We start from the raw sequence: 26,478 nt of genomic DNA, 5'->3' as shown, positions 1-26,478 counted from the left end.
TTGCTCTTTCTACCTCGTTTTGTGGGCAGTGTGCACATAGCCTGTCTTCTCTTGAAAGCCAGGTCTGCCTACGGCGACCTTTTTGCTCAGTTTTTTTGTTAATTACTTGACACATTGGAAATAATTATCTTTATGTTTTCCCATGATTTGTTTGGGTCTAAGTGTGTTGCATTCCTGGGGTCTGTTTGTGTTTGTGAACAGAGCTACATGACCAGCTTGCTGATGGGACTCTTCTCCAGGTTAATCTCTCAGTAGGTGATGGCTTTGTTATGGAAGGTTTGGGAATCGCTTCCTTTCAGGTGGTTGTGGAATTTAATGGCTCTTTTCTAGATTTTGATCATTAGCGGGTATCGGCTAAAATCTGGTGTTTCAATTCGTTTTTTCCCCCCATTTGGTAAATTATTGGTTGGTGAGCGGACCCCACAACCATAAAGGGCAATGAAAACTTTGCCTTTGTTTTGGTTTGTTTGTTTGTCAATTAGGGTGTGCAGGATGAACATCCCAAAGCTGAGGATGATGTTAAAGAGTTTAAGTATAGCCAATTGGAATTTCTGGTCTGTATATTTTAAATTTCATGTAGGATACCATCAACATCACAGGCCTTTTTGGGTTGGAGGGTTTGTATTTTGTCCTGTAGTTCATTCAATGTCATTTGGAGAATCCAGTGGGTTCTGGTAGTCTTTAATAGCTGACTCTAAGATTTGTAATTTATCATGCATATGTTTTTGCTGTTTGTTCTTTGTTATAGACCCAAAAAGGTTGGAGAAGTGGTTAATCCACACATCTCCGTTTTGAACAGATAACTCTTCGTGTTGTTGTTTGTTTAGTGTGTTCCGATTTTCCCAGAAGTGGTTAGTCAACTACACTGAGCTGATTTCTGACGTGCTGTTCCTTCTTTTTCCATAGTGTATTTCTGTATTGTTTTAATGATTCACCATAGTGAAGGCGTAGACTCAGGTTTTCTGAGTCTCTATGTTTTTGGTTGGATAGGTTTCTCAGTGTCTTTCTTAGGTTTTTGCATTCTTCATCAAACATTGTCATTGTTGTTAATTTTCTTAGGTTGTCTGCTTGAAATGTTCAGATTTGACAGGGAAGCTGAAAGGTCAAATATACTGTTTAGGCTTTCTACTCCCAAGTTAATACCTTCCCTATTACAGATATAAGTTTTGTCCATGAAGTTGTCTAAAAGGGATTGAATTAGTTGTTGCCTAATTGTTTTTGGTAGGTGTCTACACTGCTATCCATCTATAGCATTTCTTAAAATTGTGCAGTTCCTTTGGCTTTGATGCATCGTGATTGAGTATTGCTCTGTTCAGGTATACAGAGATTTTGCTGTGATCTGATATGGGTGATGGTGGGCTGACTGTGAATGCTCAGAGAGACTCTGGGTTGAGGTCAGTGATAAAGTAATCTAAAGTACTACTGCCAAGGGATGAGCTGTAGGTGTACCTGGCATAGGAGTCTCCTTGTAGCCTACCATTGACTATGTACAGATCCAGCATGCGACAGAGTTTTGTCTAGAGGTGCATATTTGGGAGGGGATACTGTCACCTCCAGGTTGCTTAAGAGTGTCAGGTTCTTGTCCAGTTCTGGTGACAGTGTGACAGTGTGAATTTAAGTCACCACAAACTAGTACATGTCTCTGGGCATGGTGGTCGATCTCCCCTTCAAAGATGGAGAAGCTGTCATCGTTAAAGTATGGGTATTCTATTGGGGGTATATAGGTAGCACACATGAGGAAATGTTTCTCTGTTGAGATAATTTTCTTATTAATTTCTAGCCAGATGTAAAATGTTCCTGTTTTCACTAATTTAATAGTGGGTTAGGTCTGCTCTACACCAAATTAGCATACCCCCCCGAGTCTCTTCCTGTTTCACAACTTGGAGTTTGTTGGATTGGACTACCAGCTCTCTGGGCAACCAGTGGGCCCATCACCTCTATACCATGTTTCTTGTAGGATGAAAATGTTTGATTTTTCCAATTTCTTTGATGAAGTCTAGGTTCCTGCTCTTTAGGCCAAAGGCAGATGACCTCAGACCTTGCATATTCCAGGATAAGATGGTAAAAGTTTTGTGTTCAAAGAAGCTTTTTCAATCACTCCCTTGAGTGCTATGGCCACCCTTTCCTGCTGGGCCCTCAGGTCGTTTGTGCCCGTGTGAATTATAATGTGGCTGGGGGACCCTAGTGTGTCCTCTGACAACAGCCATTTGAGACAATGAGGAGCAGCCATTTGAATCAAGGGATGAGCTGTAGGTATACCTGGCATTGGAGTCTCCTCGAGTAGATGTGTGGGAGTTGTCAGGAAAGCTATCGGGGGAGCTATCGGAAGGGGTTGGGATCTGTTGGGTTGGTGGGTCCTGTATTGTCTGTCTCCTCCTATTGTGGTGTTGAGGTGGTCCGGGTCTGAGGTGGGCTGTTTTGCTGGCTTCTCTGGGGGAGTGTCCTGCTCTCTTTCACACCTCAGCTTTCTCACCTCCTTCTTCACTGCTGTGCCATGTGTTTCTCACCTCCTCCTCCACAGCTGTGAGCTGTGCCATGTGTTTCTCACCTCCTCCTTCACTGCTGTTAGCTGTGCCATGTGTTTCTCACCTCCTTCTTCACTGCTGTGCCATGTGTTTCTCACCTCCTCCTTCACCGCTGTTAGCTGTGCCTTGTGTTTCTCACCTCCTCCTTCACCGCTGTGAGGTGTGCCATGTGTCTCTCCCTCCTCCTTCACCACTGTTAGCTGTGCCATGTGTTTCTCACCTCCTCCTTCACCACTGTGAGGTGTGCCATGTGTCTCTCCCTTCTCATTCACCGCTGTTAGCTGTGCCTTGTGTTTCTCACCTCCTCCTTCACCGCTGTGAGGTGTGCCTTGTGTCTCTCCCTCCTCCTTCACCACTGTTAGCTGTGCCATGTGTTTCTCACCTCCTCCTTCACAGCTGTGAGCTGTGCCATGTATCTCTCCCTCCTCCTTCACTGCATTTAGCTGTGCCATGTGTCTCTCCCTCCTCCTTCACTGCATTTAGCTGTGCCATGTGTCTCTCCCTCCTCCTTCACCACTGTTAGCTGTGCCATGTGTATCTCCTTCCTCCTTCACTGCATTTAGCTGTGCCATGTGTCTCTCCTTCCTCCTTCACTGCATTTAGCTGTGCCATGTGTCTCTCTCTCCTCCTTCACTGCATTTAGCTGTGCCATGTGTACCTCTCTCTTCTCCTTAAGTTCTCTCACCTCAGTCCGGAGTGCAGCCCGTTCTCTCAGACAGCTGTCCACCTCCCACCCTCCGGGTCTTGTTGGGGGGGGGGGGGGGTGTTGTTGTGCTGGTCTGGTTTGTTCTGTCTGGATTGTGTGGACTAGCTCTCTGAGCTCCAACATGTCTCTCAACCAGCTCAGTGAATTTATCCCTCTAAATGATGGAGGAGCATTGTAGTTGTGGGACCTGGGTGTGTTCAGTGCTGGGGGGGGGGGGGGGGGGGGGGGGGGGGGTGATCAGACTCACTCAGGGTGGGGGAGTGGTCAATGATAGAGAGCTTTTCCTGCTGTGCTCACTCTTTGATCCCGTAAAAGTCCTGCTGGAACTGCTCGAGGATGCCTTGCATCATTACTGTCCCAGACTTGTACACGTTGACAGAGGTTGTTTCAATTTCCTCAATGTCTAGTATTCTGAGTTTCCACCCTGGGCCAATACCCTCTCTCTTGACATAGGGGTAGTGTGCTCTTATAGCACTGCGCCATGCCAGGGGATGTTCTCTGTGGAAAATTCAGTTGCTTATGTTCCCCTCTTTGTAGCAGTCAGCAAATAGTTTCTCTGGGTTGTCCTTGAGGAGCTTATTTTTGTACTTATTCCGTGCCATGTTATTTTTAATATCCAAAGGTTACTGCACAGGGATACGCCATGGTGCAGGGGGCTTCTAGGGCTCAGGGTGGGGGAGGCTGTGAAACTGCTGCATTGTTAGGCTCAATAGTTTTCACACATCTCACTTTACACTTCAGTGCTAATTGAAGTTGCAGCCAGGCCTGCTCTGTCCTAGCAGCTTGGTAGCCTTATTTACTACGTTGTATATAAACAAATTACTTATAGATTATTGTATTTTACTTTTTGGCTTCAGAAGTAGGTTCAGACTAAACATCATTTTGCGTTGGATGGTATTACCAGGTTTCGGTTTGAAATAATTTTTGTCTTGATAGTCCTTGGTAGTAAGAATCCAATCAGTTCATTTTGTCAAAAATCAAGGTTTTAGGTATGAACTTTTGATTTGGTTTGAATGTTTTGATATAGAGGGTAGTATCCTGTATAAGTGTATCAATATTTATCCCACCATAATTCTATTGTTTTTGCAGAAGAACTCAGAGGCTCATGAGCACATGATCTCTCTCTGCCTCTCTCTGTGTGTCTCGCTCTCTGTGTGTCTCGCTCTCTGTGTGTCTCGCTCTCTGTGTGTCTCGCTCTCTGTGTGTCTCTGTCTACCTCCTTTACCACTCTCTCTCGCTGCCTCTTGATAAGACACATTATGTTTTAATGCTGTGATCTAGAGAGAAAGGCTCATCAACATGGGGAGACCTGACCTTAGGTCGGAGGAGAGATTGGACAATTAGATTCAATGATGGTGGAGAAGTGGGGACATGTATCTTTACCTTGGCCTTTATTACCCTCCAAACAATGTTTATAGGTTTAACTCTATTCAGAGAGAAGAAGCAAGCGATTGGGCAATTTGTCATGCCACTGTGTCATGAGCCTCAACATAACAGCCACTTACTCTGTTAATGTGTACCAAATGGCACCCTATTCCCTTTATAGTACACTACTTTTAAATGGACCCTTGTCAAAAATAGTGCACTGTCAACGAAATAGGGTGCCATTTTGGACACATCCACAGATACAGGGTTTGTCACTCTATTAGTTGCTGATTTGGTGATCCACAGTCGCCGAAGACATCAGAAGGGGTGAGAAATAGAGTGATCATCTCACTCAGATTTTATTAGAATTTTGGAGTTAGCTTGTTAGCCTGTTGTATTAGCCAAAGCAATGGTTTGTAACAAAATACAGTCAACAGCTCAAATTTCACTCAAAGCAGGGCTCTGGCTAATAAGAGCCAAGGTGTGTCAAAATCCTCAAGCCTCAGTCATGTATCTCATCATTTCAATGTAATTTCATCGTGATCAATACTGAATGTGTGACAATTTAGTGTGGGCACGTCTTTAATTGATTATTTACATTTCCCCCACCAGGAGTAGTAGAGTGGATAGACTAGGACACATGCAAGACTAGAGCAATGAGCACTGACCCTAGTCTCAAATGGCACTCTATTCCCTATATAGCGCACTACTTTTGACCAGGGTCCATAGTAGAGGTCGACCGATTAATCGTAATGGCTGATTAATTAGGGCCGATTTCAAGTTTTCATAACAATCGGAAATCTGTATTATTGGACACCGATTTGGCCGATTATTTATTATTATTGTTTTACACCTTTATTTAATCTTTATTTAACTAGGCAAATCAGTTAATAACACATTTTTCTTTTCTCTTTTTTTGAATCTTACCCCCTTTTCTCCCCAATTTCGTGTTATCCAATTGTTAGTAGTTACTATCTTGTCTCATCGCTACAACTCCCGTACGGGCTCGGGAGAGACGAAGGTGGAAAGCCATGCGTCCTCCGAAACCCAACCCAACCAAGCTGCACTGCTTCTTAACACAGCGCACATCCAACCCGGAAGCCAGCCGCACCAATGTGTCGGAGGAATCACCGTGCACCTGGCGACCTGGTTAGCGTGCACTGCACCCGGCCCGCCACAGGAGTCGCTAGTGCGCGATGAGACAAGGATATCCCTACCAGGGAAAAATCCTCCCTAGCCCGGACGGCGCTAGGCCAATTGTGCGTCGCCCCACGGACCTCCCGGTCGCGGCCGGCTGCGACAGAGCCTGGCGCGAACCCAGAGTCTCTGGTGGCACAGCTAGCACTGTGATGCATTGCCCTAGACCACTGTGTCACCCGGGAGGCCCCGCACATTCTTATTTTCAATGACGGGCATCTTGCAACCTTACAGTTATCTGGTCCAATGCTCTAACAACCTAATTACATTGCACTCCACGAGGAGCCTGCCTGTTACGCGAATGCAGTAGAAGTCAAGGTAAGTTGCTAGCTAGCATTAAACTTATCTAATAAAAAACAATCAATCAATCATAATCACTAGTTAACTACACATGGTTGATGATATTACTAGTTTATCTAGCATGTCCTGCGTTGCATATAATTGATGCGGTGCGTATCGTTGCTCCAATGTGTACCTAACCATAAACATCAATGCCTTTCTTAAAATCAATACACAGAAGTATATCTCTTTAAACCTGCATATTAAGCTAAAAGAAATTCAGGTTAGCAGGCAATAATAACTAGGTGAAATTATGACATAACATTGAAGGTTGTGCAATGTAACAGGAATATTTAGACTTATGGATGCCACCCGTTAGATAAAATATGGAACGGTTCCGTATTTCATCGAAATAATAAACGTCTTGTTTTCTAAATGATAGTTTCCGGATTCGACCTTATTAATGACCTACGGCTCGTATTTCTGTGTGTAATTATGTTATAACTAAGTCTATGATTTGATAGAGCAGTCTGACTGAGCGATGGTAGGCACCAGCAGGCTCGTATGCATTCATTCAAAGAGCAATTTTGTGCATTTTGCCCACAGCTCTTCGCAAGCACAGCGCTGTTTATGACTTCAAGCCTATCAACTCCCGAGATTAGGCTGGTGTAACCGATGTGAAATGGCTAGCTAGTTAGCAGGGTGCGCGCTAATAGTGTTTCAAACGTCACTCGCTCTGAGACTTGGAGTAGTTATTCCCCTTGCTCTGCATGGGTAACGCTGCTTCGACGGTTGCTGTGGGTGGCTGTTGTGTTCCTGTTTCGAGCCCAGGTAGGAGCGAGGAGAGGGACGGAAGCTATACTGTTACACTGGCAATACTAAAGTACCTATAAGAACATCCAATAGTCAAAGGTATATGAAATACAAATGGTATAGAGAGAAATAGTCCTATAATTCCTATAATAACTACAACCTAAAACTTCTTACCTGGGAATATTGAAGACTCATGTTAAAAGGAACCACCAGCTTTCATATGTTCTCAGCAAGGAACTTAAACGTTAGCTTTCTTACATGGCACATATTGCACTTTTACTTTCTACTCCAACACTTTGTTTTTGCATTATGTAAACCAAATTAAACATGTTTCATTATTTATTTGAGGCTAAATTGATTTTATTGATGTATTATATTAAGTTTAAATAACTGTTCATTCAGTATTGTTGTAATTGTCATTATTACAAATAAATGTAAAAAAAAAAAAAAATGGCAGATTAATCGGTATCGCCTTTTTTTGGTCCTCCAATAATCAGTCTTGGCGTTGAAGAATCATAATCGGTCAACCTCTAGTCAATAGTCCCATTTGGGACATATTGCTAGTGTCTTTAACAGCCAGCTGTATGGAAGAGAGAGCTTCTGTCAGTAAGAGTTCTCATCCCCTCTAGTCTTCTACCTTATTTAGTGACAGCATAGTGGCAGCATGCTGACCAGGTATTTTCAATAGAGAACTAACAATTCCATTTAGGACTCTCCAGTGGGATAGAATAGTGAATGTATACACATTAATTGCATTTGTGGTGGAACATTGAACATGGTTCCATAGTTCCAAAGTACAATAATTTGATTGAAACAAATAGTAAGTTAATACATACACACCTGTCTAATCTTGTGTGTGTGTGTGCGTGCGTGTGTGTTCTTATTCCAGGTCTGAAACGTAGCTATACGTGTGAAGTCTGCAATGTCACACTCAACTCTGTGGCACAGTACCATGCACATCTGCAGGGCTCAAAGCACCAAAACAAGTGAGTCTTCTCCTCTGTGTACTGCAGCTAAACAGACAATGTCACACTTTGTTTTCTCCTTGTCTGATGGTGAGTTTCCAGCATGTAAATTGTATTGCGTTTGGTTTACGTTCATGTATGCTATGCCATTGAAATGCAATTGGCACTTTCAAGGAGGGTTTTTACATTTTGCATCAGCTGATACCGAGTGAGCAAAATATCAGAGGGGAGGAGAGTCTCTCTGCTGGCTTTGGGCATCTTTGGATATTTTTCCACTTATGTTCAATCTCATTGAAAGCAGTTAATTTTTAAGGAGGAGAAATGTGTCTAATTGAGACATTTTTCGACTTCTTTCACATTGCTGCTGCTAATTGGTGGCCATGCCGTGGTGCCTGCAGGAGCAAAACGCAGATCAACAAGTGCTTGTTCTACTGTAGACACAACACCCAGAGCCCAGGCTAGCGCCACCAGGCCGTGCTCATCAGAGTGAACAAACAACTTCGGCCAATACACAACCATAATGCACACACAACCATCTAACTCAAACAACTAGTGCTAATACACAACCAGCACACAAAACTAACAGTAAGTCTTCTAACTCAAGCGGGCCATGCTGAAACATGATCAACACCCAGTGTTCAGAGTCAAACACACAGCTTTTGTCCTGGGACAGTATGTAGGGTCGGTATGCAGAGACAGAATGCATATGTAGGGAGGGCAGTCAGAGGATGACCTGGTATTGGGCCCAACTCAGCACAGCCTGGCCAGTTGGTGTGAATTGATGGGCTTTTTCATGGTGCGTGTCCTTGAATGAATTCCCCCTGTAGGACCCTCTCTGTCCATACGTGTCCACAGGGATGCAGGCATCAAGAGACATGACACTTTAGCCCTGCACCTTAGTCACGCTCCACTGCACTGCCTCATTGGTGCTAGTGGCTTTCCACACAGGCAGATCCACCCACCCCAGTAGGCCAAAGCAACTTCTCTTTCCTCTCGTTCTCTCGCTCTGGGTGTATTTAGGTCAGTGCTTTATGCCAGTTTACCCAGATAGAATAGCTATCCGGTGCATGTGACAATAACATTCTCTCTCTCTCTCCAGAAAGGGCAGATATGTCATTGTTGTCTCTTGTCCTATATACAGCCAGACAAATAGAAGATGGCAGTTAATATGAAAGCAGTGGTGCATTTGATGATTTGAATTATATAGTTACTTTTAATTTGATGGAATGACTTCACAGAGAAGGGTTAGGCTACAGTAAACACTCATCAACAGTTTGTCAGTCATTTGTCTGAATACTATTTCCACTGAAAAAAAATGATGCACTATAAATTGCATGAGGTCATGTTAGGTAAGGGTCATATTGACCTCCCCAGTCTCATCACAAATTGATACCAGCTAGCCAAGATTCACGAACTCAGCGTAGCTAACTTGAACCGAGTCCAAGAACTTCAGAGAGGAAATTCTATTTTGACTGAGGGTGGGGGACAAATTACCCCTTCACAATATGCTTACTAATGAGATGTGTGATCAATACTACACGAACAAGCCTGCTACAACCGTACAAAGCCTGGATGCTTAAATACTTAAACCCATGCCAGTGCTGCTGGCATCTGAAGCAGAAAGTATGCCACAAATCAAGATCGTCCTTTCATTTACTAACTCAATTTGGCTGTCTGACATGTTTCTCTTTTTGCTTTCCAAGTATTCTTCACAGTCAGTCACTTCATTTGAGCACACCGTAGCACTGTACCAGTCAGTCGTTGTCCTGCACTTCATTTGAGCACACAGTAGCAATGTACCTGTTTGTGTCTCAAATGGCACCCTATTCCCTATATAGTACACTTTTTGACGAGGAGCCATCGTTTGTCCTTCCTTGTTACGGCATAAGGAGTCTTTTAGGAGGGGCTAAGACTGCTGTGACAGAAATAGCCTGCTGGCTTTGTGAGCTGACTGAGCTCCCATCTCCTCCCCAGTCTCAAGGTCTGACTGAGTGATAGGGGTTTATGCTGATTACAGCAGACTGACTGAGTGCACAGACAGGGATTCTAGACGTGGCTGTCGGCTGGCTGGTCAGTGTGAACTAAGGAGAAACTGGAGAGGGAACCCATTTGACCTCTAGTTCAGGACAGGCGAGGAGGGGGGAGGAGGCACTGCAGCTCTCTCTTTCTCTTCTATCACTGGAGGTCAAGAACCATGTGACAGTGCAGTAGCCTATCTCATACTTACACATTACTTGAGTTTATTGTTAAATGTTCTGCTAAGTAAGATACCGACAGCTCTGGCCATGACCTAGTGTTGGACCATGTGAACAAGCTTAGCCTATATTTACATTTCACATTTGAGTCATTTAGCAGATGCTCTTATCCAGAGTGACTTTTAGGAGCTATTAAGGTTAAGTGCCTTGCTCAAGGGCATATCAGCAGATGTTTCACCTAGTAGGCTCAGAGATTCGAACCAGTGACCTTTCGGTTACTGGCCCTATACTCAGCTACTTGAGGATTAGTGGGTCCGCTGCGGGACGGTTGAGCTAACGTAGGCTAATGTGATTAGCATGAGGTTGTAAGTAACAAGAACATTCACTACTGACATAGACATAGACATAGACATATCTGATATCGTCAGAAAGCTTAAATTATTGTTAATCTAACTGCACTGTCCAATTTACACTAGCTATTACAGTGAAAGAATACCATGCTATTGTTTGAGGAGAGTGCACAGTAGTGCACAGTTTTCAACTTGAAAAGTTATTAATAAACAAATTAGGCACATTTTGGCAGTCTTGATACAAAGTTTTGAACAGAAATGCAATGGTTCATGGGATTAGTCTAAAACTTTGCACATACACTGCTGCCATCTCGTGGCCAATATCTAAATTGCACCTGGGCTGGAATAATACATTATGGCCTTTCTCTTGCATTTCAAAGATAGTACCTTTATTTCTAACGGTTGTTTCTTTCTTTGTATTATCTTTTACCAAAACGAATGTGTTATTCTCTAACATTCCTTTCACATTTCTACAAACTTCAACATGTTTCCTTTCAAATGGTACCAAGAAAATGCATATCCTTACTTCAGGGCCTGAGGTACAGGTAGTTAGATTTGGGTGTCATTTTAGGTTATTATTATTTTTTTTTAAAGGGGCCTACCTGCCGCCTCTAGATGTGGGTTATCAGAGCCTGAGATGGGCTTTCCTATGTGTAATGTCATCATCCACTGCAAGAGATCGAGACACAGGAGCAGCCAGGCTCGGAAATAAGAGCCTGGGTCACAACATGCATTTTCATGATCAAACATGAAGAGGGGAAGGTAACGAGGCCGGTGGGAGTGGTACGAGGCGAGGCGGGGGCACGTTGTGTGATCAAGACCAGTCCCTCAGTCCCTCCGGTCCTCAGTCCCACCGCTCTTCCACTATTGATAGGTCAAGCAGACAGCCTCATTACCATGCAGTCACCGATCCCTCACCCAACTATCTCCATTCCCCGCTGCTCGCCTGCACTCTTCTCTACCCTCCCTCCCAGCCTCCCTAACCCTCCCCCCACACTCACACATACTAATGGTGTGCAGAAAGACATTGGCAACTGGGAGTGAGAAAACGCAGTGGCTATGTCTGAGACTGGAGCGAATGAGAGGATGAGTCTGTCAGGTTGGATGTTGTCGCAGTGATTTGTTATTGCTGCTCTTGTTTCCCATGTGTGGAAACAACCCCCCCAAAAAGGAAGAAAGCTGATTAATGCATGATGTGATGGTTGGCTCACCTCTCAGGTTTGACACACCATTCATTGCATCATGTAGCACTAGTCAGACATTTATGTGAGGTAAAACAATTATTCAGCCTAATGATAATCTATAAATATAACTTTATAGGCTGTATCCAAAATGGCACCCGGTTCCCTAGTGCACTACTGTTGACCAGGGCCCCTAGGACCTCATTTGACTTTTGTGATCATAGCCCATCTCATCTTTCGAGATTATGTATTCTATTTAACCTTTATTTTAGCAAGCAGTCCCATTGAGACCAAGGCCTCTTTTTCAACGGAGCCCCTACAACATAATAAAAACATACAATACTACAAGAAATTTAAGATGATATGGAGATTATTTTTCATTTCACCTTTATTTAACCAGGTCGGCCAGTTGAAAACAAGTTCTCATTTACAACTGCGACTTGGCCAAGATAAAGCAAAGCAGTGCGACAAAAACAACAACAGAGTTACACAAACAAACGTACAGTCAATAACACAAAATTTTTAAAAAAATTAAATCTATCTACAGTGTGTGCAAATGTAGAAGAGTAGGGAGGTAGGCAATAAATAGGCCCTAGAGGCCAAAATTATTACAATTTAGCATTAATACTGGAGTGATAGATGTGCAGATGATGGTGTGCAAGTAGAGATACTGGGGTGCAAAAGAGCAAGAGGATAAGTAATAATATGGGGATGAGGTAGTCGGTGTGCTATTTACAGATTGGCTGTGTACAGGTACAGTGATTGGTATGCTGCTCTGACAGCTGATGCTTAAAGTTAGAGAGGGCGATATAAGACTCCAGCTTCAGAGATTTTTGCAATTAGTTCCAGTCATTGGCAGCAGAGAACTGGAAGGAAAGGCAGCCAAAGGAAGTGTTGGCTTTGGGGATGACCAGAGCAATATACCTGCTGGAGCGCGTGTAGCACACGGAGGTGGATGTTGCTATGGTGACCAATGAGCTGAGGTAAGGTGGGGCTTTACCTAGCAAAGACTTATAGATGACCTGGAACCAGTGGGTTTGGCGACGGATCTGTAGTGAGGGCTAGCCAACGAGAGCATACAAGTCGCAGTGGCGCTTTGGCGATAAAACAGATGGCACTGTGATAGACTACATCCAGTTTGCTGAGTAGAGTTTTGGGGGCTATTTTGTCAATGACATCTCCGAAGTCAAGGATCGGTAGGAGAGTCAGTTTTACGAGGGTATGTTTGGCTGCATGAGTGAAGGAGAATTTGTTAGGAAATAGGAAGCAGATTCTAAATTAAATTTTGGATTGGAGATGCTTAATATGAGTGGAAGGAGAGATTACAGTCTAACCAGACACCTAGGTATTTGTAGTTGGCCCCATATTCTAGGTCAGAACCGTCCAGAGTAGTGATGCTAGTCAGGTGGGAGGGTGCTGGCAGCAATTGGTTGAAGAGCATGCACTTAGTTTTACTAACATTTAAACGCAGTTGGAGGCCACGGAAGGAGTGTTGTATGGCGTTGAAGCTTGTTTGGAGGTTAGCACAGTGTCAAAAGAAGGGCCAGATGTGTACAGAATGGTGTCGACAGAGTATATTGCTATACTCTATTATTGAGAGTATAGCAGACTCATTGGGCGTAGATTTTATGGTGGGATTGGTATTCCACTGAAGCTACTCTGTTTGTGTGACAGGGAAAAGGGTGGTGCTGTGTGTCCTCTGCTACGGACGTGACCATAAAACCTAATGTATTCAACAGCTGAAATACAGCCGTTGAAACGGTCAGACAAAGGCAGCTTGATTTATTCGGTTTATCCTGGTGGCTGGTGCCGTGCTGAACCTGGGATATGAAACAGAATGGAACAGTATGATGAGTGGCAGTGTTTGGATGTGCTCTCCCACCTGCTTCTCTCTAGTCACACGCACTGTTAGTGCTGCCTTCTCTCTGTTTGTCCCCTGTCTCCCACGGTCACAAAGAGAGAGGTAGTGGGTAGGTATGCATGCTTTCATCCAGCCCCCCCAGCACACCTGCTGCTCAGGCCCATGCCTTCTGCTGACTGACTGTCTGTCTGACATGTCGCTGAATTCTACCTCTCCTCCGTTTCCCACTCTTTCTTTACACTGTGATGATCAATTTACCACCAATATTTCCTGTGTCCCGCTTCTCTACACACAAACATCACTGTTTTGTTGTTTGTGATCTTCCTTTAACAAAGGAACCCTAGTCAAAAAAAATCCTCTAGGATCCCCCCCCCCCCCCCCAAAAAAAAAAATATATTAGAAGATCCTGTCAGATTTTGGAACCATGTTATCCTTATAGGACCTGTACAGTTTAACACAAACGTTCAGGTATCTATGCCATATTTAGCTGTGAGATTGTCCAATAAAGCTGTATGTATCCAAATGTAGTGTCCATACAATGTGGTCTGAAATAACAATGAATAGAATAATGTCGAAACTATGGCTTGATAGGTTATAATAAGTAGGCAGGGTGAATTATTTGGCTGCTACAGTCACTATGGGAGCTCTTTCTAGAGCACCTGGTTAAAATTGTACATAAGAACATTTTTTAAACTCTGTAAATGGTTCAACTAGGGAGAAATATGTGTACACAATCAACCTAAATTGAAATGTTGATTTATGTGGACAGTATGTGTTATACCCTGATGAAGACAGCTTGTCTGTCGTAACGTTGGTTATTAGGTTATTAAATTATTGCATCTGAGCTCCTAGTGTGCAACTCTCTTTTTCTTTACCAAGTTAGTAAATTACACAGCCTCATGTTTTGACCACATCGGATTGAGGGTAATTACACATCCTTTTACCTCCCCTAGTCAAAATATCCCATAGGATTAGGGATTTTTCCAATAGGACTGGCTCAAAAATCTGATAGGATTGAATCAATCCCATATTGTGGTGGTGTGTTGAATAGGTTGAGAACCTCAGGGAATTATCACAGATGATTGCCTTCAAAGATATGGAGATTGTGTTCCAGAGAGAACCAGGAGAGAGACTGCTCCTCAGTTTACTGGTCTTTCATTTGGATTGCAGTTCAACATAAATGTTCAGGTTTCTGTGCCATATTTAGCTGTGTCAAGAAAAAAAACCCACATATTAGATTATTTTAGATTATTCTTGCATACATCCTGAATGTGGACAGTATGTGTTAGATTAAACAACCTCATGTTTTGACCACATCAAATTGAGGATAATTACACATCCTTTTTTTTTTTTTTTTTACCTCAGATGAGTTATTATTATTATACATCTTAATTGTAATCACATGTTGCAATGACACAATTGACTACTTAAAACAGATCAATATCACTGGTTTTGTACCATTGATTTTGTCATACGCACCAGCAGTTTTAGGACTTCTTACAATCATTTTAAAACTCAAATGGCAAGGAAAATTCAGGGTGCTCTCTGTATAAAAGTCACTGACCTAATATGTAATTTACTAACTTGGGAAAGAAAAAGGAGAGTTGCACACTCTAGGAGCTCAGATGCAATAATGAGTGATTGAGTGATTGACAAATAAGTGCTGCGTTTCTCTTTACATTTTGGTGACCCCCAAATCAAAACATCACTTCAAAATGCAGCTGGTTGTCTTTAGACGGTTTTCCTCTAAGTGTTGAAAATATTTCCAGTTTCCATGTGGTTTGAGAGTTGTGTTAGTTTCAACCGCACATACAACCGGATTTCCCCCTTATCAATATGAGAGATTAATTGCCACTTGTCAGAACAGGGTTTTTGGTGCATATGCAGTTTATAAGGGGATCATTAAAAATATATATAAGTACTATGATTACTATTGTGGCAAATGTATATGTAGGTAGTGCATTTTATGTTTAGGTTTTTAATATATCACAAACTGTATTGATTATTGATTTGGACACTTCAAAACAGTGTTTTGACTTCAGGCTATTTATCAACGGGAAGAAGCAGCATCATAATTTTCAACTTATGTTTTAGGAATATAAATGGAACTTTCAACTTGAATTTCCATTTATATTCTACTTATTTAGGTAAAAACTGTTGAATGAGTCCAAAAACTCATCATTGATGATCTACCAGAAATCATGAAAGAGTTTCACATAATAAGGCACATACTGTATATTTAGCAAAAACCAACAATATAAACATTTCTCATCTGCTATAACTATACAGTGACTTAAACATTATATAGAAATGGCTACAATTTAGCTAACAGTAGTTTCTTAGCTAGCATAAAAACGTGCATAAAATGCTGCCCAATGACGAAAATACGACAAACTTAATCAGGAAACATAAGGAAATACTGTACTCACACAGTGAAGGATATAACAGTTAGAATCTCTGTTTTCTAACATTATTATTCTGTGCCCAGCCACAGGCAGCGAGCTGAACTTGGTAGTTAATTAATACTCCAAGCCTGTGCTAGTTATCACGTCATCAGTCACTTTTAAAGGGACAGGTTTTCTTACAAGTGAATAAAACCAGAAATGATAATAGAACTGTTGTTTCCGATCAACGAAAATGTTGTAATTGTTGTTGTATTGTAGTGGAACTAATGACAACAAAATATAATTTAATGGATTAAATTTAAAAAAAGTTATAATAGGATTCTGTTTGGGGTGACAAAATCCTATATGATTTCATGAATCATATAGGGTCCAATAGGATTACTTTTTATTTCCATTAGGAAAATAGGATTCTGATAGAGGTGACACAAAATTGTGAGAATCCTATATGATTCTGTTGGAAAAATCACTAATCCTATAGGATTTTTTTGACTAAGGAAACTTTTATTCCTTTGTTATTCCCTTGTCTTAGAAAATAAATAGTATTCCTCCACTCCCAAGAACAGTGCAAAAATAAAGGTATTGTATTGACTTGTTATATGACAAGATAAATAATAGAGGCTATATCCTCTTTCATAGAATATTTCATTTTCCTATAGCCGATATATGATAGGAAAAGTCACTTTCGCTGATGACGCCGAGCACAAGCACCCCCAAGTTATGAAGGCTTACATGTGTCTTCTATTATGGTCTCAGCTTGGCATTATTAATGTCAATCAAGACCGTTCAGTCACGATAAAAATGTATTGCCACACAGACGTACAGAGGTGTAGGATGTGTGAAATGCAGTTGTCTCTTTGTATATGAAAGGTCAGTCCCATTATTTTGTTGCCTTACAACCTGGAATGAAAATGCATTTTTGGCGAGTTTGTATCATTTGATTTACACAACATGCCCGCCACTTTGAAGATGCAAAATATTTTTCTTGTGAAACAAACAAGAAATAAGACAAAACAGAAAACCTGAGCGAGCATCAACCCCCCCCCCCCCCCCCCCTACTTTGTAGAGCCACCTTTTGCAGCAATAACAGCTGCAAGTCTCTTGGGGTACAAACTGCTCCAGCTCCTTCAAGTTGGGTAGGTTCCGCTTGTGTACAGCAATCTGTAAGTCATACCACAGATTCTCAATTGGATTGAGGTCTGGACTTTGACTAGGCCATTCCAAGACATTTAAATGTTTCCCATTAAACCTGCTTTAGCAGTATGCTTAGGGTCATTGTCCTGCTGGAAGGTGAACCTCCGTCCCAGTTTCAAATCTCTGGAAGACTGAAACAAGTTTCCCTCAAGAATTTCCCCGTATTTAGTAACATCCATCATTACTTCAATTCGGAACAGTTTCCCAGTCACTGCCGATGAAAAACATCCCCACAGCATGATGCTGCCACCACCATGCTTCACTGCTGGCATGGTGTTCTCAGGGTGATGAGGTGTTGGGTTTGTGCCAGACATCATTTTCCTTGATGGCCAAAAAACTCACATTTTTGTCTCACCTGACCAGAGTACCTTCTTCCATATGTTTGGGGAGTCTCCCACGTGCCTCTTGGCGAACGCCAAAAGGGTTTGCTTTTTTTTTTGCTTCTCTTATCTATTTGCTTATCTATTTTTGATTATCACCAAACGGGTGATAAGTTTCCACAACTTTGTCCCTGACCTGTTTGGAGAGCTCATTGGTCTTCATGGTGCCTCTTGCTTGGTGGTGTTGCAGACTCTGGGAACTTTCAGAACAGGTGTATATATACTGAGATCATGTGACAGATCAAATCCACCTTGGTTGCACCAGATCTAATTTAGGGGCTTCATAGCAAAGCATAGCATAGCATATGCACCCACCACTTTTCAGATTTTTTATTTTTTGAAACAAGTTATTTTTTTCATTGCACTTCACCAATTTTGACTATTTTGTGTATGTCCATTACATGAAATCCAAATAAAAATATATTTAAATTACAGGTTGCAATGCAAGAAAATAGGAAAAACGCCAAGGAGGTGAATACTTTTGCAAGGCACTATATCTCGCTCTGCTGCCCCCTCTCCCTCTCTATGCCCCCCTCTCTCTCTCTCTTCACCTCTTTCTCAATGCCCCCCTTCTCTCTCTCCCCTCCTCTGTCTCTCTGTCTCTCTCTCTCTAGCATGTCAGGCAGTAGAGGATTGCCCAGGAAAGAACTCCCCATGAGACACAATGCTGTGTGCAACAAATCCCCCAACACCTGCTCCTCAAATCCTTCATGCACACACAATCATATTCACAAACATATTCACAACCATATTCACAAGAAGGATAACAGCAGCTATGTGTCTTCAAAGCAAAAAGGCAAATTAATCTAGTTTAACGTTACATCTGATTACAATGCAACAGCAACATATTTCCGTCTGTTCAAAGGTTTATTGGCTGGGGGAATGGATATGCTGGTTGCAGGCATCAGGCATCATTGCTGGAATATTTTCAGACTGGCAGTGCAACTGTAGTGTAGTTTCAGCACTGGTAAAATAGGGTGGTAAAATGTGAGCAGTAGGATATTTGTTTGGACCGGAGCAGACAACAGACCCTGTCTCAATGGTAGCATAAACAACCATATGGAAAATCCTGGAGAGAACACTTTACCAACATAAATCTGGCCACTGTATCGAGCTGCAGCTTAGTGGCTGCGGTAACGCCTGGAGGGGAGGCAGAGGCAATTGATTCTGAAAGTGGCTGTCTGAGGCTGATGCTGATGGCTGCTTCCAGCACTGTGAAGTAGAGTAGTGACTTTGGGTTTGTTTTTTATGAAGGTGTTGCATTTCTAAAATATTGACCAACTACAATGCATTGTGTGCTGGAGCAGAAAAGGCTTGAGCACCAGTGGGAAGAGGAGGAGGAGGAGGGATGTTTAATTTCCGAGCCCATCTTTCTCCAGTGATCATCCCCTGTGTGATGGCTTCATGATTTATAATAATGCTCAGTGGAGGCTCTGCTGAGGCCCTTCCACTCTGGCACCGCCTGGCCTTGGTGAGATGCACCGATTAGATGCTCAGTGGAGGGAAGTTTAGAAAGCGCTTTACGGCTCTGTAGAAGGTAGATATCAACAAACAGGCGGGGGCAGCTTGAAAGCAAACCATCAAACAGGAGAGATTTCAGCACAAAGGAGGAAACAGGCAAAGCCACAGAGACAGTCGACAATCCAATCGGCGGGCGTTTCTCTTATATGATAGAGCCTAATTTCCTCATTCGTTGACTTCCTAATTCATTCCTAATGCACATTGGGAGGGAGATAGCTAGGGGCCCGGTATTGGCTACAGAATAGACACATTGTCAATCCCAAATTACATGCGTCTGTGCCAGCTCACCTGCTAATCCAAGCTGACATTCTTTCTCTCCAAGCTTTATCTTTCCATCACTCTATTGTTTGGTTTAAGTCATCAGAAATATTTCAGATTGAAAAGATCACTCCATGATGAGCACACTAGACCGACACATGAGAGAGAACTCAGGCCTCTGAGGCTAGTCTTTCAACCATGTATCTTCAAAGTGCTTTTGGTCTGACATTCAGTCCCACCAGCTTCCACGACAGACACACGTCTTCTTGATATGACGTCCGGAACGTCCCCTGTGATGTCCCACAGAAAGACATTACCACAAATACACCAGAGGAGAAACATGGCCAAGAACACATTAAGAATGTGTGTGAATGTATACAATGCAGACAATGGATGGGTTTATGAATATACCACTTAAAATTATGTGTAAGGAATATTTATTTTACAGCATTTAGTATGATGATAACTTGCCGGTATACTGTACAAATCTGGAGGACTGCTACTGTTATGTAGATTGAAATAGTCTTGGACAGGCAACTCGTTCTTAAATAGCAACACAACCAGGAGTATCATAAGCTGCAACATAGAAAGAATAAGGGAGGCATTTTATCACAAAGGGAGAATTAACTTCAAAGGGACTGAAAATGTCCATGTGGATATAGGCATGGAGATAAATAATTCATGGATAATTCCTCCACCAGAGTAATGTGCTGACCGAGTTTGTCACACACTGTATGAATACATAAGTTGTGTGTTTGCAATCACGTTTTTAAGGTCTCTGCATTCAGATGGTGTGGTTTCTATTTGCCGTTGCACCAAGTGAAACTATATAACTTACACTCGCTTCACGGTAAATTAATTATAAGGCAGTTTGCCTTGAGAGGGAAAATAGAGGAGGCTTGATACTGCTGCTGGAAAATGTATCTTTCCTGTCTCTGACTGACTTGAAGGCTACGGTAGTAGAGAGGGGTGAAGGAGAGGGGGAAGGAGAGGGTGGGGTGGGCAGAGACGTGGAAGAGGGCAAAGGAGAGGGTGAGGGGAGTGGAAAAGGTGAAGGAGAGAGGGAAGGAGAGGGTGGGGTGGGCGGAGACGTGGAAGAGGGCAAAGGAGAGGGAGTGGGGAGGGGAGGGGAAAGGATGATGTGAGTGGAGAGAGGGAGGGGAGTGAAGAGGGTGAAGGAGAGGGTGGGGTGGGGGGAGAGGGAAAGGGGAGCTGGAGGCTGTGCAGACATTCTCAACGCTGTTCTAAAAGTCTGTCCTGCTGTCAGTCTTGGGCGGATGCATCTTTAAGAGCTGTCATTTAGATGGAAAGGAAGGCAGTCAGCAGCAACAGCAGTGTGCTTGTTAGAGGGTGGCAGGCAACCCTATAGTAGATGTTGCCACTAACAATGTAGGACCCTTTTCAGACTCATCACAGAGTGGCCTTGCTTGGCTGAGCTTTTCTCAACGACTTACAGAAATGCTGTGCTCGAGAGGAAATTATCAAATAAACAAAATTATTTAAGGATGGTACTTTTAGATTTTCAGCTGCAGAGACAGTAGAGTTTGAAAATGAGACTTGGTTACAATGTGTTCTCTTGGTTTACTTGGCTTGCTACTGTTATAAACATCTATCTCTGCTGCCCTTTTGGTTGCAATGCCTCATTCAGTTGTCTCATTGTTGTGGTCTGTAATCATCTAGTTAATTAGACCAATTGAACTATGCTCCTTAGACCTCTGGAAAAATATAATGTGTTGTACCAGCCAGTGTTAAACCACCTGAGATCAGAAAACATTAGTACTGAGTCCAACGTAGGGACAACTCTAAATGTCTGAACATCAGGTGAAAAATCAAGAAATACCTGCACGGTTTCAGATGCACACATTGTTTATTGAGTGCAACATTGTCCTTTGTACCACAAACGAACACGTGAAAATCTCTGGATTTGGGTACACTGAGTTTGAACTGAATAGTGGGTGAAACAGTAAATTCAAATGTATCATTTAGCCTACAAAATTATGGCTGCATGTTTTCCTGAATGTGTTGTAATTAGTCAGGTTTTATAGTGATGCAAAGTAGCTGAAGAGGCTCCATTCATATGAGTGAAAAAGGCTCTGTCTATCTAGAGTCCCTCTAATGAAAACAAAATGCTAAATATGTCTTTGAGTGGAATAAATTCAGCTCTGCTGGTGTGCTGAGAATGTGTTCATTTTCCTACATTTGATGGAACTGTTTGCTTTCTCCAAAGGGAGGCCTCGTCTCAAGGTTGTTTTATTTCTCAACTTTACTCAGTTAACCTTACTCTTACTCTATAATCTCCCACCTCCCCTCTGCTTTCATTATTCTGTGTTTGTGCATGTGTGTATGTGTACATGCACTTGTGTGTTTGCATGCGCTTTCCGTGAGTGCTTCTGTGTGTGTGTGTGTGTGTGTGTGTGTGTGTGTGTGTGTGTGTGTGTGTGTGTGGTGTGTGTAGACTAAGGTCTATGCAAGTCTGATACATTGGCCTTTATGGCGGACTGATTCAGAACTAATGTGGGCCCTGCTCTGCTGCTGTTGCTGCTCTGGCCACATCCTCTAGGGACTACATCAACAGGATGGGGACTAATTTGCGGGGACTATCTCAGCAGGGTGGGGACTACCTCATGGGGACTAATTCAGCAGGATGAGTACTCCTTCATGGGGACTAACGCAGCAGGATGGGGACTAACTCATGGGGACTACCTCATATGGGACTAACTCAGCAGGATGTTCATTTTACAATCTAAACAGTGATTACTCTCTCTGCTAAGTTTACCTGGAGGTAACATAGAAACCCCAGACTAAATGCAAGTCAGGGAATCGATTACTTGAACAAATCATTATTGTAGATTAACTACTGTTAATGTGACGGGACTTACAGTGCATGAACCAATGAGGGTTAAGAATTCTGTTGTAGTACTGTTTTGGTAGTCTATTGGCTCAAAATATATACAGTCCCAGTCAAACGTTTTTGGACACACCTACTCATTCCATGGTTTTTCTTTATTTTACTATTTTCTACATTGTAGAATAAGAGTGAAGACATCGAAATTATGAAATAACACATGTGGAATCATGTAGTAACCAAAAAAGTGTTAAACAATTCCAATATATTTTTAGATTTTAGATTCTTCAAAGCAACCACACTTTGCATTTGTGACAGCTTTGCACACTCTTGGCATTCTTGAATGGCAGGTAGCCTGGCGGGTAGGCGATTTGGCCCAGTAACCTTTCTGGATTGAATGCCTGAGCAGACAAGGTACAAATCTGTCAATCTGCCCCTGAGGCAGTTAACCCCCAACAACAACTATTCCCCAGGCACCGATGACGTGGATGTTAATTAAGGCAGGCCCCCGCACCTCTCAGAGGGTTTGGATTAAATGTGAAAGACATATTTCAGTTGAAAGCATTCAGTTGTACAACTGACTAGGTATCCTCCTTTCCAACCCCCCTCTTTTTCTCTGCTGTAGACTATCTATAGCACGGCAGACTATCATTTTAGATATGGAATGGTTGTCATGCTTTGAAAAATGTCATACCATATTAAGTGAGAGGGCCTTTAAGTATGATTTCTCTTAGACAGGGAAAGAACAGGGAGAGGCATCTCTGACAGTGATTGTGTGTTGATAAACCATTCGATAAGGCCTTTAGTCAATGTTGCGATGTCCTGGATATGCTATAAAACCTGGCATTCCTCTTAAATCACAACACAAGTGGGATTAGATGTTGGCTACTCTAAGTGTCATCAGTGAGCTCCGAGGGCATTGTTGAGGACATGAAAAACGAGCGCATAAAGTCAAGTGGTGCGTGACGTACGGGAGACAGAGATGAGAAAGTGTCCTGAGGAGGGTTTTGTATCCAGTCTAGATGAGACGAGGCTGTTTAGACCTCATACTTTAACTACCCTCTGCTGCTGGTTGTGATGGTCTCCTCATTGTGGGAACTTTATTGTTGATCTTATCAGGATCATTTCCTTTTTACCTGGTTTATTTTATTGGTTGAGATATATTTTACTTTTGCGGTCTCATGACAATAACTTCTCTCCCATTCTCTCCCTTTCCCTCCCTCTCTCGCTTGTTCTCTACCTCTGTGTCTTTCTTTCTCCTGCAGCCTGAAGAATCAGATATGTGTCCAGTGAATCTTGAAGAACAAAATAAACCATTGGATTGATGTCAGACAAGCTGTGGTCAGCTTGCCCTGCTTTTTCTGCCTCTGCTCTGCTTTCTCTCTCTACCACACACACACACACGTTCTCTCTATGTCTCTCTCTCGCTGTCTCTCTTCCTGTCTCTCTCCATGGCCCTGCTGGCATACAGTAGGAGAACAAGGGGTTTTGTAACGCTCCAACTCCACAGCATCTCTCGCACCTGTCAACGTAAAGCTTCTGCAGAACTCCTCTCATTTTGGCCGTGTGATCATCAACATTCCACACTAACAGATTTTCAGTATGTTTAAAAACAATGGTCCAACAGCATAAAAGTTGATCGGATAAAGGGACGGTTCCCTCAATGCATGATAAAATTAACAACCTGCAACTTCATGCTAACTATGCTTCTTGCTTTAGCTGTGTTAGAGAGAGGAATACTCTGTGGCATTTTGACTTGAGGAATACAGTTTTTTGTAGTTTCTTTACCTCTGAAACAGAAAATGTATAAGAGAACTTATATGTGGGTAATATATTGTTTTTAGATTTTATTTGAGTAATTTATTTAAACAATTGTATTTGGATTGCCATCAGAATAAATAAAACAATCAGAATGTATAACATTATAATAATGGTTTAATGATTGGGTCTACAGTATGCTACAGTGTGTATTACCATACAATCTTACAATAACATAATATCCCTGGTGGACATAAGGTTTTGTTGGCAATAATAATGACAGTTTAAGAAATGCCTTTGAACATAATATATATTTTTAAATTTTTGGAATTTATCTTTCTGTGTCCCTAGCAGTCTTGGAAGGAGAATCTAGATAGGGATCTATGTTGTCAGTGTTCCAGGTCTCAACATGTGTTCTCTGTTCCTCCATGTGGTTTTGAGGTTCATATGTGGTCTTCGTCTCAGGGAGGTCCCATTGATTACTATTGTTCAGAATCAGGATTCAGATTCATGAACTGTTTTAAAATGTTACTACATTCGTGTTCACTGAATTCATTCCAAAAAAGCCTTTTAGAATGTGTAAGTAATACAGCCAATTACAGTAAATTTGAATCAAACCATGTTATTCTGTAATGGTGTGAAACATTGCTGTTATGATGATGATGTCTTATTCAGAGATGGAGAGTATTTAAAAAGCAATCCAACTTTAATATACAACCTTATTACAACATTCTGTAGCAACTCTTTCATTCTAGTATGTTATTCGAACATCAAAGCTACGTTATGACAGTGGTTCCTGTTGCCATAGCAGGTGTTTTAGTAGAAATGTCTATTTGTTCTTACTGTTGTGGACTAAACAGTTTATTGGTAATTGGGAAAGCAGATGCATCTTTATACAGATATAAGTTATTTATTTTCCTGTCAGTACAGTGCAGTCAGTGTCTGTCGACAGCAAAGATGTGTTTGATCAATAGCCTTGATAAATGTGTTAAAATGTATTTTTGTGCTAATTTATAAATAACTGATCTGTTTGTTTTGAAAGTACCATTGTCTAGAATTGTTACACCAGTTGAAACCAAGCCTTTTTAGATGTTTTGATAAGACTTCAACTGTTTTTATTTACTGCTTACTCAACAACAACAAAACACCAAAGCATGTTCATGGGCATTAGAGAGATGGAGAGAGAAACTCACAAACATACAACAAATCTTTCTGAACTGAACACCAACTGAAGAAAAACATACAACAAATCCTTCTGAACTCAACACCAACTGAAGCTGGCTCAACTGAGAGCCATCCGCCTTGTGAGATGCCACAGGCAAAAAAAAATAATAATAATGTACAAAGTGTTTTTACTATTACAAGCAACTTAAGATGTACTCTGTGCATGAATTATTTACTAATTAATGCTACTCTGCGATCCACTGAATTGCTTTGCTCAACCCAAGTCATAACGTTACATTCTGCCCAACTTTTGCGTTGGATCTAGTGTCTCTCCCTCGATCTCCAGAGGAATACCACATCTCATACACCCTACTCACTTTGTGCGCTCTCTGGGTTATGTACTATCCTGTGTCTGAAAAAGAATAAAAAGACACTTGCAACTATACTATACTGCCTGTCCAGTTGTGTTCATTTGTTCCGCCTATGTTTTCCTCCGAGCTGGCATTCTTATCCGCAAAGTTAACATGCCCCATTTCTCAAAGGAAAATCCATTTTCACAGTTGACTGAAGATAGAGAATTCCTGAATACTGTTGTCATCCTGTGCTGTACCATTCCATATCAATATCAGGAGACATGGCAGTGAGCAATAAGAGTTACTACCCATCACATGCTTTTTACTGAGTAAGATACAGTGCTTCTATATGGAGGTGGTTGCATTCCCATCGCCTGTTAGAGTCTAGACACCTCTGGTGAATACAACCTCTGTTTTTATCTAACCCTAGAGCTGAGCTGACTCTTTTGTCTGAAGGAGTAGCACAGGTATTCCTCTATCTGCTATTCCCCTGGAATCAAAGTCAACCAGCTACACTATATAAACAAAAGTATGTGGACACCCCTTCAAATGACTGGATTTGGCTATTTCAGCCACACCCGTTGCTGACAGGTGTACACAGACATACAATCTCCCTATACAAACATTGACAGTAGAATGGCCTTGCTGAAGAGATCAGTGACTTTCAATGTGGCACTGTAATAGGATTTGTCCTTTCCAACAAGTCAGTTTGTCAAATTACTGCCCTGCTAGAGCTACCCCGGTCAACTGTAAGTACTGTTATTGTGACGTGGAAGTGTCTAGGAGCAACAACGGCTCAGCCACGAAGTGATAGGTCATACAAGCTCACAGAACGGAACCGCCGAGTGCTGAAGCACGTAGCTCAAAAAAATGGTCTGTCCTCGGTTGCAGAACTCACTATTGAGTTCCAAACTGTCTCAGGAAGCAATGTCAGCACAATAACTGTTCGTCGGGAGCTTCATGAAATTAGTTTTGTGGCTGAGCAGCTGCCCACAAGCCTAACATCACCATGCACAATACCAAGTGTCAGTTGGAGTTATGTGAAGCTTGCCGCCATTGGACTCCGGAGCAATGGAAACGCGTTCTCTGTAGTGATTAATCACGCTTCACCATCTGGCAGTTTGACAGACAAATCTGGGTTTGGCGAATGCCAGGAGAAAGCTACC

General features: G+C 42.2%; 1 protein-coding gene across 2 annotated transcripts in view; it reads left to right on the top strand.

The window, feature by feature from the left end:
- The window catches only part of LOC110535096 (zinc finger matrin-type protein 4), a 187,146-nt gene extending 161,742 nt beyond the window's left edge, over positions 1-25,404 (top strand). The window contains exons 6-7 of one of the 2 annotated variants that reach the window (XM_036936175.1): positions 7,775-7,871; positions 23,303-25,404. In XM_036936175.1, coding sequence (XP_036792070.1) covers positions 7,775-7,871; positions 23,303-23,330 — 125 coding nt within the window. In that variant the 3' untranslated portion in view covers positions 23,331-25,404. The remainder of the gene's footprint in view (positions 1-7,774; positions 7,872-23,302) is intronic. The other variant, XM_036936176.1, reaches the window with a different exon arrangement.
- The last annotated feature ends 1,074 nt before the right edge of the window (positions 25,405-26,478 follow it).

This window comes from Oncorhynchus mykiss, chromosome 11 (genome assembly GCF_013265735.2).
Source record: "Oncorhynchus mykiss isolate Arlee chromosome 11, USDA_OmykA_1.1, whole genome shotgun sequence".
NCBI lineage: Eukaryota > Metazoa > Chordata > Actinopteri > Salmoniformes > Salmonidae > Oncorhynchus > Oncorhynchus mykiss.
The sequence above is the reverse complement of the archived record's forward strand: the minus strand, read 5'-3'. Positions and strand labels throughout refer to the sequence as shown.